We start from the raw sequence: 17,460 nt of genomic DNA on the forward strand, positions 1-17,460 counted from the left end.
CTTTCATTTTCGTCTATTTTCTTCTGTTTTCCTTGATTCCTCTGTCAAAACTCTGGAATTCTTCCGTAACGATCCGGACCCAACGGCAGAAAAAAGAATCTGAAGATGGCGACCAAAGGTGTGAGCTTCCAGAGGAAATACGTCGACGTCACGAAGGTCACCAAATGGTGGTATGTCGACGCCCACCTGGGCCACGTAAAAAAAGAGACTACAATGCTGGACCCAACCACTAGATGGTGGAATAATGCACCGCAAAGTGAATCCAGGCAGATTCATGCTGCAAAACCGAGTGTCGCCCGGGTAAAGAATGGGTGGGGGGGGCAGGAGCCTGGGCAGTTGTTCCCACACATTTGTGTAGAGCGGGGGCCGCTCCCGAACCTTGGGCCCTCATGAAAGCGCTGAACACCTTTAATTGAAAGTATAGTGGAAACATGCTAACTTATTATAATGTCACAGGAAAGCTTTTCTGGCACGGCTCAACCCATCTTTGAGCGGGTGCCTGGCATGTTGAGGGGCTGTGCTAGGAATGTGCCCTTGTGTAAAGAAATCTTATTTTTAGGATAAACAGATTTAATCTGTAACTGAGGAGAGGAGATGTATTATTTGCAAAAGACGGTATTAATGCAACAAACCCAACACAAACAAATCAAAAAACAGTTATACTTGATCTCTCTTTTATATAACAAATTTATTTACATGTTCCTAAAATAATGGATCAAAAGAGAAAACTGCGAGATGCAGTAGGTAAAAGAAAAGGGGGTGCTCAAGTGAATTGAAGAGAGAAAAATAGCTCAAAGAACAAAGTTAAGATAATTATGTACAACTAAAAATACAAATTTTCCAATTGAACAACCAAAAGCCTACCCATACACTTATATATACATAGTTTTACCATACAAAAGGGGGGACAAGGGCAGGGAACATTAAAAGTGTAGGCCTAAAAATGATGGGGGCATAATCGTCGACGTTTCGACCCTTGCACGAAAAAGGGGAAATTCAGGCCTCCGCTGCGGATCTTCTTCAGGACTGGGGTCAGAAGGGAAGGGCAAGGGGACCTGATTAAATCTGTTTATCCTAAAAATAATATTTACATCAATTTTTTGAGTTGTGTCAAGGGCCACTTTGTTTCTATATATAAATTGATACCCAGGTCCTTTGACTCACTGGGTCAACCCCATTGTTTTAATGGTCTTGTGTAGAGAAAGGCTGAAGCAGCCTGCCCTGTACAAAGATGAGTGTGAGCAAAGACAGGTATTATGTGAAGACAGTTTTAGAAATGTATGCAACATGCATTACAAAGAAAGGAAAACCAAGGAGTCAAATGCTTTTCAGAAAGGGTAATCTTATTTTCAAAAGCAAAAGGAAAAAACTTTCGAGGGTCAATACAGTTAAAGCAGCACTGTACAGAGTGGATCTTGTGACAACCCGGTGACACTTGGTGCAAGTGCTATATACAATCAGTGACAAGTGAGTGTGCAAGTGTTAAAAACAACAGCAAAGGCGACGCATTAGCCAGGGTATAAACATCAAATAATGGCTCCAACAGAGACAAGTTGCAATCACTTAAAACACAATTATTTATATGGGAGCACAAGACGTGATATGCGTCGTACAATTCAAGCTGTCTAGTCGACGGCGTTTCGATCCCCTTTAGTCGGGATCGTCATCAGGACGGGGTTGTCGATGGGAACAGTGACTTAAGCTCAGGCAGGAAGGCGTAGTTGAAATCCTGTTTTAGAAACTCAATGGTCCAAAGTTACTGAATGTTTCTTCCGTCTGGGCAGCGAGTAATACTGGCAAGGCCTGACTTAATCAGGGCTGTAGGCCGTAACCGGCCGTAACCGGGGCTCTGCTGTCAAGCGGGCTGCAGGCAATGAATCGCGCATTCATTGCCTGCAGTCCGCTTGACAGCAGAGCCCCGGTTACGGCCTACAGCCCTGATTAAGTCAGGCCTTGCCAGTATTACTCGCTGCCCAGACGGAAGAAACATTCAGTAACTTTGGACCATTGAGTTTCTAAAACAGGATTTCAACTACGCCTTCCTGCCTGAGCTTAAGTCACTGTTCCCATCGACAACCCCGTCCTGATGACGATCCCGACTAAAGGGGATCGAAACGCCGTCGACTAGACAGCTTGAATTGTACGACGCATATCACGTCTTGTGCTCCCATATAAATAATTGTGTTTCAAGTGATTGCAACTTGTCTCTGTTGGAGCCATTATTTGATGTTTATACCCTGGCTAATGCGTCGCCTTTGCTGTTGTTTTTAACACTTGCACACTCACTTGTCACTGATTGTATATAGCACTTGCACCAAGTGTCACCGGGTTGTCACAAGATCCACTCTGTACAGTGCTGCTTTAACTGTATTGACCCTCGAAAGTTTTTTCCTTTTGCTTTTGAAAATAAGATTACCCTTTCTGAAAAGCATTTGACTCCTTGGTTTTCCTTTCTTTGTAATGCATGTTGCATACATTTCTAAAACTGTCTTCACATAATACCTGTTGGGAACTGTCTTTGCTCACATGATACACCCATCCCAACGAGGTTTATGGGTCTTCTCCTGTTGTTCTTACACACTGTACAAAGATGAATCACACCCAGCAAGGAACCATCAAAGTGTATGGTTGATCTCAATGAGCGCGTGCTGGACCAGAATTATTCATGATGGCATTAGCGCAAACCCATAGCAGGGGTCAAAGGTTAGCTCAAGCCAGAACCAGTGTAATGTTACAGAGCATTGTTAAATGTTTTCGTGGATCAAGACGAGTTCTCTTGTAGTGAATAATTTTACATTGTTAACGAGGTACAGTAAAAGAATGTTCATGATGATTGATACTACCGAGCCAGCCAAACCTCCTTGTGAACTGAACGGCCGCTGCTGGCATCCGCTAGTCTGCAAACCATGAGCCAGAAACCATTTAGGATTTCTTGCATACACTTTAGTATATACTTATTTTGTGGGCTTAAAGCCACCCCTGCCTTTCATTTGTTTGTTACAGTGTTTTTTAAAAATTCATGCTTGCTCTTGGGCAGTCCTGCTTCTTTATCCCTCCTTTTTCTCTTTCGTTCCTTACATAGAGCAGGGGCAAAGTACTGTATCGTTATACTTTGTTTTTTTATCTGTTCCTTGGGGATTATTTTGTTTTATTTCTTTCCTGCTCGTGCTACACTGTGGGTGCATGTTCAGCTTCGCCGTATCTTCTTGCATCTTAAGTTAGGTGTTTTGGGGCTTTGTTTTTCATTACAAAGGTGGCGCTACCAAAAGTCCTACTTCCCGCCATTCTTACTAATGGGCCGCCCCTTCCAAAGCCATAGCTCTCATCTCACCAGCAACATGAAATGCACAGATACAGTTGGCTGGGAGCCCGGTGTGTTCTGGTCAATCAGCTCCTTGTAACTCAGAACACTAGACAACAGTGTTCCCGCTGATGCATGCCTAAACTTATCACCCCATGCGGCCCTTGTTTTGCTGGGGACGCTCCTATTACCAGCATACTTCAAGCGCGCTGGTATTAACCCTTTCCATGCGGCCGCGATTCCCCTGGTGTGCTGTAAACAGCACGAACAGGGGTGGGCCGTGACGAACCCCAGACGTCATCAGCACACGAGCACCGTAGTGCATGACGGCTGGGGTTCGTCATCAGCATGGAAGGGGTTAATAGTGTCTCCCGGTTTCCAGATTGCTGCACCGCATCTGCAGGGATGTGGAATTCCTATAGCCCAGGACATATTGTTAGGGGTCAAGGGTAACAAGTTTTCATGTGCATTTTGTCCTTGGGACAAGTAGGTCCACCCCTGCAGCGCAAACCCTTTAGCTGCCAGTTTGCAGTACCATATTATGAATCAGGGAAGGGCACAGTCTGCAGTTAAGGTAATCTTTTTGTTCATAGGTTTATGCTGTTCAAACTTGTATTTATGGTTCATTAATTGAAAACCTTTATTATTAGGGTGAGCTTTCAAAGTAAATCTTGTAAGCACTAACTGCACTACCGACAGTGCTTCCAGTATAAAAACGTGCACACACCTTTTTAACCCCTTCCATGCTGATGACGAACCCCAGCCGTCATGCACTACGGTGCTCGTGTGCTGATGACGGCTGGGGTTCGTCACGGCCCGCCCCTGTTCGTGCTGTTTACAGCACACCAGGGGAATCGCGGCCGCATGGAAAGGGTTAAGGTTTAGCAATATTAGGCTATGTATAATCCTCCCAGAATGCTCTCTGATTTGATGCAAATATTTAAAGAAGCTTGAAAGCAAGATTGATGATACTTTGCTTTCAAAATAAAATGTTCATTAAAAAAATGAAAGTAGGAAAAAAAACATTTCGCTAAACTACTGTAAAATGTCTGGTACCATTTCTTTGAAGCATCATTTAGTAACATGTTTTTGATGCATGCTAGTATTTCCCAAAAATATTCATAATGGAAAATCAGTGTAACCAGTTACAATAAGATTATGAGAAACAAAAAGAAACAAGCATTGGCAAAGACAGTCGGTCTGAAATTGGTGGGCAGCTTTAAGTTTTGTCAATGTGGGACTTGTTTTGGCATGGTTTTGTAAACCTTTATTGGTGTAGGAGCTGCCGGGCCCTCACCATTATTGCAAACTCTGGCAAAAGCAAAAATTGTTTTTGGTCTCAAAAAGCACACACTGCCACAGTCAGACCCTCCAGCTTATCGCGATTTCGCGATTTGCAAAAAAATCGCGAAATCGGCCGATCTGTGGAAGTGCAGCGATATTTGGGCAAAAGCCCGCGAAATTTGCCGTTTCCGCCTTAGATTTCGCGGCGAGAAGGAGCGAGGAGGTCGAGGGGGGTCTGACTAGGTCGCAAAGATGCATCACATGATCGCGTGGTGCACCACGGCAGGCTCTCGGCAGGCATGAGGTACGGTAGTGATTTAACTGTGAGCAAGGGTTTCAACTGCACCCTCTTCTGCAGCCGGATATTAGGGGGCCTGATGGAGGATTCTTAATAATGCTGCGGGTGATAATGAACGCGGCTGCTCGTCTCGCCTGCTGGGAGCAGACAAAGCCTTTGTTGGCCCAAAAGGCGAGCTTCCGGCTCCGAGCAGCGCGTCCACGTCCAGGTTGTATTGGAAGCGCCTAAATAAACCCAGAATGGCTTTGAACGGCAGAACAGCTGCTTTTGGTTTTTTTTCCATTTCAGAAGCGAGGCAATCGGAGGAGTGACATTGGGAGCTCATTTGTAAGGGGTGGCAAATGAGGCTGGAAACATTAAGCATTGGCAAGCAGTTTGTAGCACCCGGGGGAGGGATAGGCAGTAGTTGTCATATGGAAAGGGGGGGGGGGGTTACGAGATACAAAACAGGGAGAGGTGAGGAGAGAGAATGGAGGGAGAGACACAGGAAAGAGAAACAAGAAGAGGGGGTGAGTTACAGAGCGGGGTGGGGAGGGGAGAGGGGAAGAGAAGGAAGTGAGGATAAAGAGAGAGGGTATGAGATACAAAATGGGACAGGGCAAAGTGAGGGGAAAGAGTGGAGGGAGAGAGGAAAGGGAAACAGAGAGAGCGGGAGCGGGGGTGAGAATGAGAGAAGGGAGGGAGAGGATGGGTGAGGGGAACAAGGGGAATTGAGGAGAAAGAGAGAGAGAGGGTAAGAGATACAGGGCTAGGGGGTAGTGAGGAAAAGGAGAGTGGAGGGAGAGAAAGAGGAAACGGAATCAGAGAGAGGGAGAGAGAGAAAGGAAAAAGAAACAGAGGGAGATGGGGTGCGACATATGGAGGACGGAGTGAGGAGAAAGAAGGGAAGAGAGAGGAAAGAGAATCAGAGAGCGAGAGAGTGATGTGAGAAAGAGAGGGAGGGATAGAGGTGAATGAGGGAGAGGGAAAGAAAGGGCAGTGAGAAGGATCAGTGAGAGTGAGAATGAGAGAGGTCAGTGAGGGACAGGGTAAGGAGAGAGAGAAAAAAGGAGTGGGAGAGAAAGCGAGAGAGATAATTGGGAAAGAGAGGTGGGAGAGCAGCGAGAGAGAAGCAGGAGATAAGCACAACCGAGGTGAAGGTAAGGCAGGGGATAAGGAGGAGAGAGGAGTTGGAAAATGGGGAGAGCGAAGAAGCAAAGAGAAGGTGTGGGTGATAGGAATGGGACATGAAGGAAAGAGAGGCAGGCGAGAGAGGGGGAGAGTGTGGAGGGAGGGGAGAAAGGGGGTGATAAGAAAGAGATAGAGAAAAGCGAAAGAGGGAGACAGACAGAAATGTGGGAGAGAGAATGGAGAGAGAGGACAGGGAGAAAGAGAAGAAGAGAGCGGTCGAAGATGAGGGAGTGAGGAAACAGAAGGGGAAGAGAGAAGAGGGCACGAGAGCGGGTAGAAAGGAGAGAGATGGTAGAAGATGTGTGTGGGGGTGTGTGCGTGTGCTTCATGTTGTTAAATAACTAAAAAAAAGTAAGATATTTGTGTTTGTTGTAGGAAAAATGGCCACATAAAATGCCGCAAAATTGCCGCTAAATTTCCATATTTGTGCCGCTAAATTTCCATTTTTGTGCCGCTAAATTTGCTAATTCATGCCGCTATATTCTGGGGGGTCTGCAGTAGTTACTCGCACTGAACAAAATTACTTCGTGTGCCAATATGCTCCATCTGAAAAAGCAGAATGCTGTCACTCACAGTGAAGCCAGTCAATACAGAGAGAGACAGACTTTTAATAAACCAAAAGCTCATGGTCAACACCAGACCAAATTAGGGGCCCAATTATTAAAGAAAGTCTCAGAAGGGCACCCATGGTATATGTCCTTGCATTAAGTGCAGCTACATGGCTTTCGTGAATTCCCAAATATTTACAGAAGTAGGTCTCGAAATAGTACTCCTAGAAAATATTTGTGAACTGCATTTTAGCATGAACAAATATGCATGTGTAGATTTGCTCATGTGAAAATCTTAGTGTTTGAAGTTCACTTTCCCTCCAACTACTTTTTTCCCAACTCTGGAAGAAGGTTTACATCTGTCATTGTCAGGAGTAAATTTCCCACATTTGTCAGTATGGGAAAAGATTAGAGAGGAGTTGTTGAAAACCCTTAAAACATGCACGTTAGTAGGCTTGCACAGACTCAAACGGGCTTTTTAACCCTGGAACTATTGCTTACCACTACCTTCAGCCCCAGTATGTAGATCTGCGGAAACGTGGCAACATAAGGGGACTGCAAGTATTCAAACACTACTATGGTAGGAGCCCTGGTATAATCAAGAGAGACTATATCAGAGCTCTTATATAATGCCATAATTTGTCGCTGCACTATTTGGAACCAAAGGGACATGTGGATTTTGTTACAGGACAAGTAGATTTATGAAGCAACCTGCCCCATGGACAAGTAGATATTTGATTACATTCCACACCCCTGATCTGACAGTATGGCGCATACTCTTGCTTCCCTGGGGTTTACACATAAGGAATGTAAAGCACGTGGAGAGGAGTATTCTATACTTTTTGTGGCTTTTTATTACAAAGTTGAATAAAAGTAAGGATACACACCTGTTTTTTCAGTGTACAGCGTAGATTAAATTGCTTTCCCATTCATTGCGAAGTTTTCATCGCTCCAAGATGGCCGACATACATGTAGTTTTATCAGGCTTTAGTTTAGGTTTTACTTACCATTTTTTCGTTATGGTTGGAGTTTGTCTGCTTTCTTTTGAGGAACTACCAACGACTACCAAGACCTTTCTATAGTCTATTTTTTCTTTTCTTTTTGTGGAATTAGTTTGTTTATTGTGTGAACTATTGTATCCCATTGAGATTTGTTTTGAATTATTCTCTTCTAAGATGGCTGCTGTTTTTTTTCTTCAGAATCATCCACAGGTTTTCCGTGTCTGTTTCCAGCTCCTGTTCTTATTGATCACTTAGATGCCTAGGCGGTGCTTATAACCCTCCTATGTCCCTTCTTGCTTTCTCTGTCCCATAAGCCCTGCTTGCTTCCACTATGGCTGCATGCAAGTCTCTGCTTGACATCTCCCAGTCCGGTCATTCTTTTCTGTCCCTGTCCTTCATTGGAATGTCACCCCTTACAATTCCCTAGTCTGCGTTCTCCCCTGAATCAACTTACTTCCGCCTCTGGATGCCCCCAGCCTCTGTCTTTGCTTGCTCTTTGCTTGCTCTCTCTGACCCCGGATGCAACCGTCCCTTTCCAGTCCCCCTTTCTTGCTCTCCCTTGCCCCTGCTTTCTCATCCCTGCTCTACCTGTCCTCCCATTTGTGAGCGCTCCTGCTCTTTACCTCTCTTTCCTTCTATTCCTTCTTACTTTCCCTGCACCAGGACTCCTAAGGGCAACAGAAATAAATTCAGAAAAATAGGAGGGGTGAAGGCAAAAAGTTGGGGGGGGGGGGGGGGCTGCAGGGAGGACCAAGTCAAACAGCTACCATGGCCCTGAGATTAAGGAATTTCACTAATGCCCTAAGTGTACGGTGAAATGTAATAACTCGAAGCACATCACAGACCTCCACACCTTACGCTCTATGCTGACATCCTTTGCCTACCTCTTTCAATAAATGCAACCAACCCACATTATCTTGTCCCAACCTTTGCCTTCCAACTCCTGCCCAGGCACAGCCCACATAGTGCATAAAACTTCCTTCATGACACCTCTTAGTGTCTTCAGTGTTTTATGGCACGCACTCAAAATGCTCAATTTCAACCTCTTTCGTACTACGCTACTTACATCCCTTCCACCTACCTTTCTGTGCTTGTGCTGCTTATGAGCCTTCTTTTGAGCCTTCTTCATCTTCTTCCTCGTCTTTTTGTCCACAGGTCCCACTACAATAGCTCCGGGCATCATGGGATTAACCCCAGGCATTGGGTAGCCAGGATGGCTTGGGTGAGGGTGTGGATAAGACCCGCCGTGGGGCCCAGGAAAGGCCGGCTGCTGGCCTGGAAAAACGGGCCCCATGGGCTGTCCAGGAGGATACATTGGGTTTCCTGGAATCCCTCCAGGTTGACCAGGGTAAGCACAAGGTGGGGCAGTGCCAGGAGGGAAAGCAGGATTAGTGCCGGGAGGGTAAGCGGGATTAGTGCCGGGGGGGAAAGAGGGATTCGTGCCTGGGGGGAAAGAGGGATTCGTGCCTGGGGGGAAAGCTGGGTTGTGGCCTCCTGGAAATGCTGGGTTCTGTCCCCCAGGAAAGGCGGGATTCGGCCCTCCAGGATACCCCGGCTGTCCTGAAATTAATATAAAAAATTAAGGTTAGGGGAAGCAAAAATAGATTTAGAACTAATGCACCCCCCGTTCATGTATCTCCCCATCTTTCAGGGGGGCTCTCACACATACTTAACACTTCTCTTTTTTTCCCTCTTCTCTTTTGCCCATCATGCTGCTGCATCTTCACCCTACATATTCTATTTATCTTTTTTTCCTTTTTGATCCTCATCCATGTACCTCTTTCCTTGTTTAATCTCTTTTCCGTCTGACTCTCTTCAATGCCCTCTCTTTATCGTGCTTGGGGAAGTCTCTCTTATTTACACACTTCTGGCTTCTTTTGACTTTTAAATATCCTCCTGCTTCTTTATCTGCCTTTTACTACACTTTAAGATTCTCTTCCCAACCCCTTTTGATCTTGCCTATCCTAAAAAAAACAAATTTAACTCATCGCCTCCATTGCTAGCTGCCGAGGAAGTCTGCAATCGCTTTCTACTGCTTTGCCCTTTGGGTGCGCAAACATGCCCGCTGGCCTGTGGGCATTTTCCTTTCTGGCATCACATGGTCAACACTTTCCATAGAAACAAACTGCTACACCTTAGAAATAAAGAATTAACACCATAAAATGTGTGTTACGCAACAAACTTCTCCAGCCCACTGATTAGGAGTCTACATGGTATCAGGCACTCGGTGCAGAAGTTACAAAATGGACAACTACTGCACACAAGTAGTATTACATGGCATGGATCCAGATACAATGGAAGAAATACAATATCTTAGTTCTGCTGATCATAGGTACGCTGCATGGCATACACCAGGAACCACTCACCTGGCATGCTGGGATACATGACTTCTCTTTCGCGTGGAGAGCAAGAGTTCTGTTACTTCTTCTGAAATTGAAACCATAACAGGTCAATAATATTAGGGCTATGGCACACCTTCACACCATCTGGCGACATCGTAAAAAACTTGTGCCACAGTTAAAGAACATTTTCAGAACAGCAGCATAACTGTGGAGTATATGTAGAAGGTAACTTCCTTGAGAAATAATCAGGTGATCCAATGCTCAGTTTCTTGAGAAAGGAAAGTGACTGAGCAGAAAGAGAACAAACATTTTTGGACTCTGAACCCTAACCTATAACCAAGCAAGCTGAACTCCTATCCAAGTCTAATCAATAATCTGACCCTTTAAGGAAGTATTATAGGCCACTGGGTATTAAAGGGATGTGACTGAGCAGAAAGAGAACAAACATTTTTGGACTCTGAACCCTAACCTATAACCAAGCAAACTGAACTCCTATCCAAGTCTAATCAATAATCTGAGCCTTTAAGGAAGTATTATTGTCCAGTGGTTATTAACCTGTGGTCTCGGGACGACTTACTTTACATCACCTACACAGGGGGTCCGCGATGGCTTAGAAAACTAAGATTCTCCAAAGATCCAAAAATTTATTGTACAGTTATTTAAAATCATTACAATTATTTTAAAATCAATATAATAAAAAGAGCATTAAGTCCACAGCTTAGAGGGAACCAATGGACACTATTTGCAACAGAGAGGCACGCAAGCAGTTTATCAATGGCAGGGATTCCTGTAGTGCTCTACGTTCAGTGCCTGTTCTTAAGCGTAGTCTAACCATGTTCAAGTGTCCCCATTAGGGTCCAAGGTGAACTATGGTCTTCTCTAGGAGATACTGCTTTGTGCTACTGATCCGGAGTCTTCTGACATAAAACCTTTCGCGCCTTTCTAACAGCAGAGCATCGCATCATGATGTGGGACATTTGATGCACGCAGGTGGGAGCACAGCCAAAATATCCTCCATTGGAGCAGCAGTTTGCAAATACAGATTATATGTATTAGTGACTCTACTTCTGCTGCGCACAATCTACATAGCCTACTTTTGTCCCCTTCTCTTCCTCCATGCCAGTAAGCTTTAAGCGGGATGAAGCGAATCTTTATCTTCCTTAAATTTGTTTTTGTATCCTTGGCCAGTGTTTGGAATAGATAAATGGTAATTGACACTGGCTCATACAAGTTGGTGGCCCAACTACCCTGAGCCTTTCCTTTCAGTGCTTTCACGTCTTGGTGCCGGAATATTAGCACTGAAAGCAGTTTTGCTATGTGTTTTGCCTGGAGATCTGCAGCCCACATATCATGTGCTTCTAAATTTGTCAATGAGCTAGTCAGGTACTGACACCAGTCTGATTCTTCTCCATGTATTACTCCCATAGGATAGGTTTTAATGTGCCAGAGGGGGCTGCTTTAGTTTTAGACAATAAGCTAAAAACCTGGCATTTGTTAGCTGTTGTGAAGTTAGATTAAATTCTAAGCGTACTTGGGCATGGGTTGTACAGTTTAGTAAGGCAAAGAATTTCCTATAGCTGATTAATTGAACTCTGTCTAGACATTTGGCCATTTTACCTCAGAAATTACTGGCACCGTAAGCGTTGGTAGATAGCAGTTTTCTAGGCATTCGAAGCGCTTGTGACTGAACTCTGGATAGATTTTTTTAGTTTGCAAAAAGCCCAAGTTAGGGAGTTGGCAGCAGCCTGCTGTGTAAGCATTTGTGCTGTATGGCGCCCCAGACTGTCTTACCATACGCCTAGATATTTATATGAGGAAACAGTCTTGATTATATTCCCTCAGCAGAACCATGCTCCAGTCTTGATTATCTTTCGAATGACAGTTATCACTTTCGTTTTTGCTGTGTTAATCGGCAATTCATTTCATTACTTTATTCGACAATTAAGTCATAAAAGCATCACAAAACATACATTTATCACAATATAAAATCCTTTAAAAAATACATTTACATAAATATTTAAAATGTTTAAGAAAAGATTAAACTCCACAAGACTAATGTTGAATATTCCTTAAAAATATGGGATGGAAGGAAAATTTACAATAAGTATAAACATCAAGTTAATCCTCTCAGCTCAGTTAATCATAACAATGGCTTCCCCCTCATTAAATGTTTTACATCTAACCATACTGCTGTCAATTCATTTTTGATCGAATGACCCACGCCCATTTTAGAAATTTTGCCATTGCTATTGCGATTGGGAGGCTGGAATCAGTACATAATATTCTTATCGCCTCTCATGTTTTCGGGAACCAATTAACCGACATATTGGTTTTATCCATTTATCCTGCGGGGCTGAATATAAGGGACAAAAAAACAAAAAGAGACTAGTCGATTCTTTTTTGTCCCAACACTTAGGGCATTTATCATCATTTATCACAGCCCACCTCGCGGTAAACGACCTTATGGGGAGGGTGCCTGCCCTAAATTGAAAATAGAGCTTACGATCTAAGTGTTTCTCAATAGCATCCCAATATGGTTCCAGTGCTGGGTACGCCTTGAACTCAAGAAATCGCTCTGTGAGATGGGATGAGATCCCCTTGGCACACTTCTCTGTGGTGACCATCTCCCAGTATATCAGCTTCATTTCTCTTTTAGATGGGAATATAGCACTTACTGGGTCATCCCACAGTTTACTCAAACCCATTCTAACTAGCAAAGATCTAATCGATTTCAGCCGGCTAATATTATGAAAACGATCCTTCTCAATAATTTCCTTAAGTCCCGAGCACAATGATATAATTCCTCTGTTGTCCATATTCTGCGCCAATATAATACAGGTCGCAGAGTGGCCAGATCTTGCACTGTTCTTTTACCGAGATCCCAAAACAGACGAATTAAAGGGGTACTTTGGGGGACATAAGTAGCTTTTCTCAAGAATTCATTTTCTACTGATATTAAGTTCTTTAGATTTGCGAACCCACATAGTTCGGAGCAATAGAGGACAGAACTTAAGACTTTCATCCCATAGATCTCAAGGAGTGGTCTTACAGGTTTAGTAAGAGATGTTTTGAATCTTTTAAGGAGGATACCTGCCTGTTGCTGGTGCCTTAATACAGACACATCTAACTGGCTATTCCAGCACATATTACTCTGTAGATTGACCCCTAAATACGTGAAGTCGTCACCCTGCTCTAGTGGGCAATTGTTCATATATATACTTCCCTCGAACCATTTAGCTGTCTTGGGGCGTTTAGGTTCAGTAAGGACCATAAATTTTGTTTTTGAGGTGTTTATTTCAAGCCCGCGCTGCCGGCAAAAGTCTAAAGCGCTGGAGTGCCCGTTGGAGACCACTAGGTGTTTTTGAAATTATCAGAGTGTCGTCAGCGAACATAAGGATCGGGATGCACTCTCCGGCCATCACAGGAGCGTCAGTAGGGACCAGGGAGAGGTAGTCTGCAGCCCCGTTCACGAAGCGTGAGAACAGGGTAGGTGCCATAACGCAACCCTGCCTCACTCCCCGCTCAACAGGGAAGGCATCTGTAACCTCGCCCTGCTTACCCCACCTGACCCTAGCATAGGTGTCCACGTGTAAGCGGACAACCAAGGACAGCAGTTCCGGGGCCATTCCTAGTTCCTCTAAGACTTGCCAAATCTTTCCTAGAGGGAGAAGGTCAAACGCCGCCCTCAGGTCGACGAACACTGCATAAAATACCCATTTTTCCAGGACAACTGTCCGCCAATATAAGATGATAAATCGAAAGACCTGGTCTATCGTGCTGGTCCTGGGGCGGAAGCCGGCCTGCAATGGGCTCAGGATATCCCCTTCATCCATCCAATCCTGAATTTTTCCCAGAACCAGGCGACCCATTATTTTTTGTATGGAGTCAATCAAGATAATAGGCCTGAAATTGCCTGCTAGGGACTTATCCCCTTTTTTGTTAACAGGCACAATTTCTGCTCCCTTCCATGAGTGCGGAACAGCCATCCCCTGAGCAATAGCATTAGAGAGATAGGCGATATATATTCGCCATCTCTCCTTATCATTTAAATATAGGTCCGCGGGTATACAGTCCATCCCTGGAGCCCGCCCCTCGGTTACTGAGTTCAGGGCTCTATCCACTTCCCCTAAACTAAAAACAACACCTCCATAATATGTAAAAACGAAAGCCGCCGCACTTTGGCTATCTTCTGTGTTCTCATACTGGGGCTTAAAGTACTCAATCCAGGAATTTTGGGGGACGTTATTTTGCGGGCTGTTCGCCCGCCCACCTCCATCCCATTTATAAGTATCCCAGAATATTTTCGGGTTTTTAGACAGACATGCGCTTTTAAGGTCCTGCTACATTTGGTCTTCCCATACTCTTTTTGCCCCGCTAGTCACTTTTCTATAGTTACATCGGGCCGCTTTTATCATTATTGGATTTCTGGTTTTTAACGCTAGGCCCAACTCAGCCCGAGTTTCCCTACATAGTTTGTTGTACCACCTCTCTGGTTTTTTCCTTACTTTTACCTTGGCAGTACAAGGTTTACAAAAATGGGCTTTAAGATTAGAAAAGAGATCAGCATGATCTTCTCCAAATGGGTTATACCTCATCCCATCAATTACACCTAGCCCTATTTTACCAAGCACCTTATCTACACTATCTTTGATAGCATTTAATGTTTCTGGTTGGTTAATCACTTTACACCACTTAAGGTGGCGCTCATCATTTGCTAGACTGGTTTCAGGGGCTAATAGATCTTCCGACATATCTGCCATTCCCTCAAGACCTAATCTAAATAATGCTGTCAAGGGATTATGGTCACTCTCAATACGAGTCTTCACTTCCATATCAACAAGGGAGTGGCAAAGCTTCAAATGGACAAGCAGATAATCTATTTTACTTGACCGTATACCATTATCATATGTTTTTCTCCCCACCCTATCAGACGGTGTTCGGCCATTTGCAGCCCTTAGCTGATTGCCTAAGCAAAACCCATTAAAATGCAATGCAGCCTCAGTCCATTTGGCTATAGGGTTAGTATCCAATTGGGGTACCCCCCATCTAGAGTCTTCTTCTTCTTCTGACATATTTAAATCTTCCAGTCCCAGGGGTTCAGAAGTTGTGTTAAAATCACCCGCAATTAGTGGAATTATCCTTTCTGGCAAAGATCCTATCAATGATTCTAATGCAACTAACCCCTCAGATTTTTTCCCACTGGGTATACCTCTGTGTGAGAAGTTGGCCTGATATATGATGTTTCCAATTCTGAAACCACCTTGTATCAGTCCAAACAATCCCTTATGGTGTCTGGTTGTAAGTCAACCTTATTAGACAAGCTATCCTAGGGGTAGCATGGACTAAGCAGCCTGAAAGGCTAAACTCAAGAGGTCGTGTTAAGCGAGCTGTTTTACCAATCACAATCCTGTAATATCAAATGAAAGGACACCACACAAGTTATATATTATAAAAATATATGTATTTATTACTAGAATAATCCCTAGTACTCTTTATGAGTAAAGGGGCACAAGCGTTTAAACAAAAGCACAGTATAACATATGAAAGTTGCACAATTATGGATGAGGGCGGGTGGCCACACAAACCTTATATTAAGAAAGTGGTATAAGAGATACCAATCGAACAGTGGTTAGGCCTAGGGCCTAGGGAATCGCTGGGAGCAGTCTGGAATAGCAATGCTGAAGTAGTGAAAATCCCGCGGGATTCGGGTGCAGCGCTTAAAGCGCACGCATGCACCAATGCAAAGTCAATGGTGCGTAAAAGTTATAAAGTTACTGTTTTAGGAGACTTCCGCTTAACCTAGAAGGATGAAACTTAAGACACATACACTAGAGGTGTGTACCAGTGTGGGAACACCGACGTGCTGAATTACCTCACCCACAGGAAGCGGGTGCATAGGGTCGAAGTTGTGTCTTGTTTCGTCACGCAGGTTGTTGGTGCTTGAAGCTGAAGATGCTGCAGGCGTTGTGAAGGAGAAGTGTCCGGTGTGATCCAAGGGTGGATCAGAGTTGTAGAGTACCTGAAAGCAGAGGGAACAGAGTCTGGGTGACTCAGCAGTGACCAGGGTGGAACCAGGACGGAACCAGGCAATGTCGGGCGCAATCAGGTGGTTGTCGAGGATCTTCTCTCCGCTGCCACGTGGGCTCTAGGGCATCTGGGACGTCCAGGAGCGGATCAAGAGCTGTCCCATGAAGGCTCTCGCCGTCGGCGCTGTCGGCTACAGGATTGGAGCAAACAACACTTGGCAAGAGCAATCCATGCAGGACTGGAAGATTGCTTCTCACTCGAACCAGGAGGGTCAGAGCAGGTGCTCCTTTTCAGAGGAGCGAGTGGAAGTCTGGAGTAACCAGAATCACAAGTTAGATTTCGTAGTTCGCTGGCACAGGGGCCACAAGCCAACGGGCAAGTGACCGGGCCAACGCGTTGAGCCAAAAGAAGCAGAAGGGCCCCACGCAGCACTCAGTGAGTGTAGAGGGGTGAGCTTTGGTGCACAAGTGGCTCAGGGCTGGGGCTTCTCAAACCCCGATGTACAGCTTCGAGGGTCACTCGTGGGCTGCACGGTCAGCGTCTCGTGGTCTTTCCAAGATGGCGGGCCCCACGCTTCCTGTCGCCTCCACGGGTCTCAGCTCTGCAGGGACTGTGGATCGGGCTGTTAGAAGGCAGGCACGCTTGGTCTTGTCGATCTCTGTCGCTCGAGTTCCGGCGGGAACTGCAACAAAGCAAACGTCGAGGTGCTGGATGGTGCCTGTTTGCACAGGGTGGACACTCCTTGACCACAAGGGAGATTCTTCAGTCTTCTACGTCGAGTAGGATGTCGAAGGGTCCAGAGTTTCGTTTCTTATGTTTCACCAGGATAATCTGAGTGCGTTGGCACTGCTCCCATTCTTATACCAATCTAGGGGGCTGGATTACCTGCTAGGTCCCCTCCTATGGGTGGGACCCAGGAAGGGGTTGGTTACACCCCTTTCCCTTTGTCCAGGGTCGCGCTGGGACTGGGGCTGGTGAGCCCCAGAACCGGTTTGACCGGATTATGCAAGGGGAAGCCTTGTGCTCCCCAGGCAGTGTCTGGTTTCTTTCAAAACTCCCTGCTACAATCCACTATCTCCTGTCTGGGGTGGTGTGACACCTCCCTGTGACAGGAAACCCTTTGTCCAGGCCTCCTTGGCTGAGTTTCGGTCAGCAGCAGGAGGTCAGACTCGTGTCTGTGGCAGAAGCATCCATTTTGTGGATCTGAGGCTCTTTTTAAAATCAACCGCATTTTAGCAAAGTAACATGTTGTCTCCCTCTAGAGGGGTGGAATGCTATCCCCGTCGACAGGACTGTGGTGGGGATAGTATTCCAAATCGTATGACACCTTACACGACATGTTTTGATAAAGCCAAACCAAAGTTAACATATAACCGCGAGGATTATAATGCACTTAATAGTATATGGTATGGCATTATCCCGGAACAGCTTAGGGAATTGGTCCCGACAGCTGCAGACAGGCTCAGCTCATGCTAGAGCACCATCTCAC

The 17,460-nt window shown here is 45.2% G+C and overlaps 1 protein-coding gene across 4 annotated transcripts in view; it reads right to left on the minus strand.

The window, feature by feature from the left end:
* Positions 1 to 17,460, minus strand: part of PRR13 (proline rich 13) — a 184,006-nt gene that overhangs the window by 39,844 nt on the left and 126,702 nt on the right. For all 4 annotated transcript variants that reach the window (XM_086965365.1, XM_086965346.1, XM_086965355.1 and 1 more), the window contains exons 2-3: positions 9,969 to 10,029; positions 8,684 to 9,162 (exon numbers count right to left, since the gene is read on the minus strand). In XM_086965365.1, the coding sequence (XP_086821491.1) occupies positions 8,684 to 9,162; positions 9,969 to 9,987 (498 nt within the window). In that variant the 5' untranslated portion in view covers positions 9,988 to 10,029. The remainder of the gene's footprint in view (positions 1 to 8,683; positions 9,163 to 9,968; positions 10,030 to 17,460) is intronic.

Source organism: Lissotriton vulgaris, chromosome 1_1, assembly GCF_964263255.1.
Source record: "Lissotriton vulgaris chromosome 1_1, aLisVul1.2, whole genome shotgun sequence".
NCBI lineage: Eukaryota > Metazoa > Chordata > Amphibia > Caudata > Salamandridae > Lissotriton > Lissotriton vulgaris.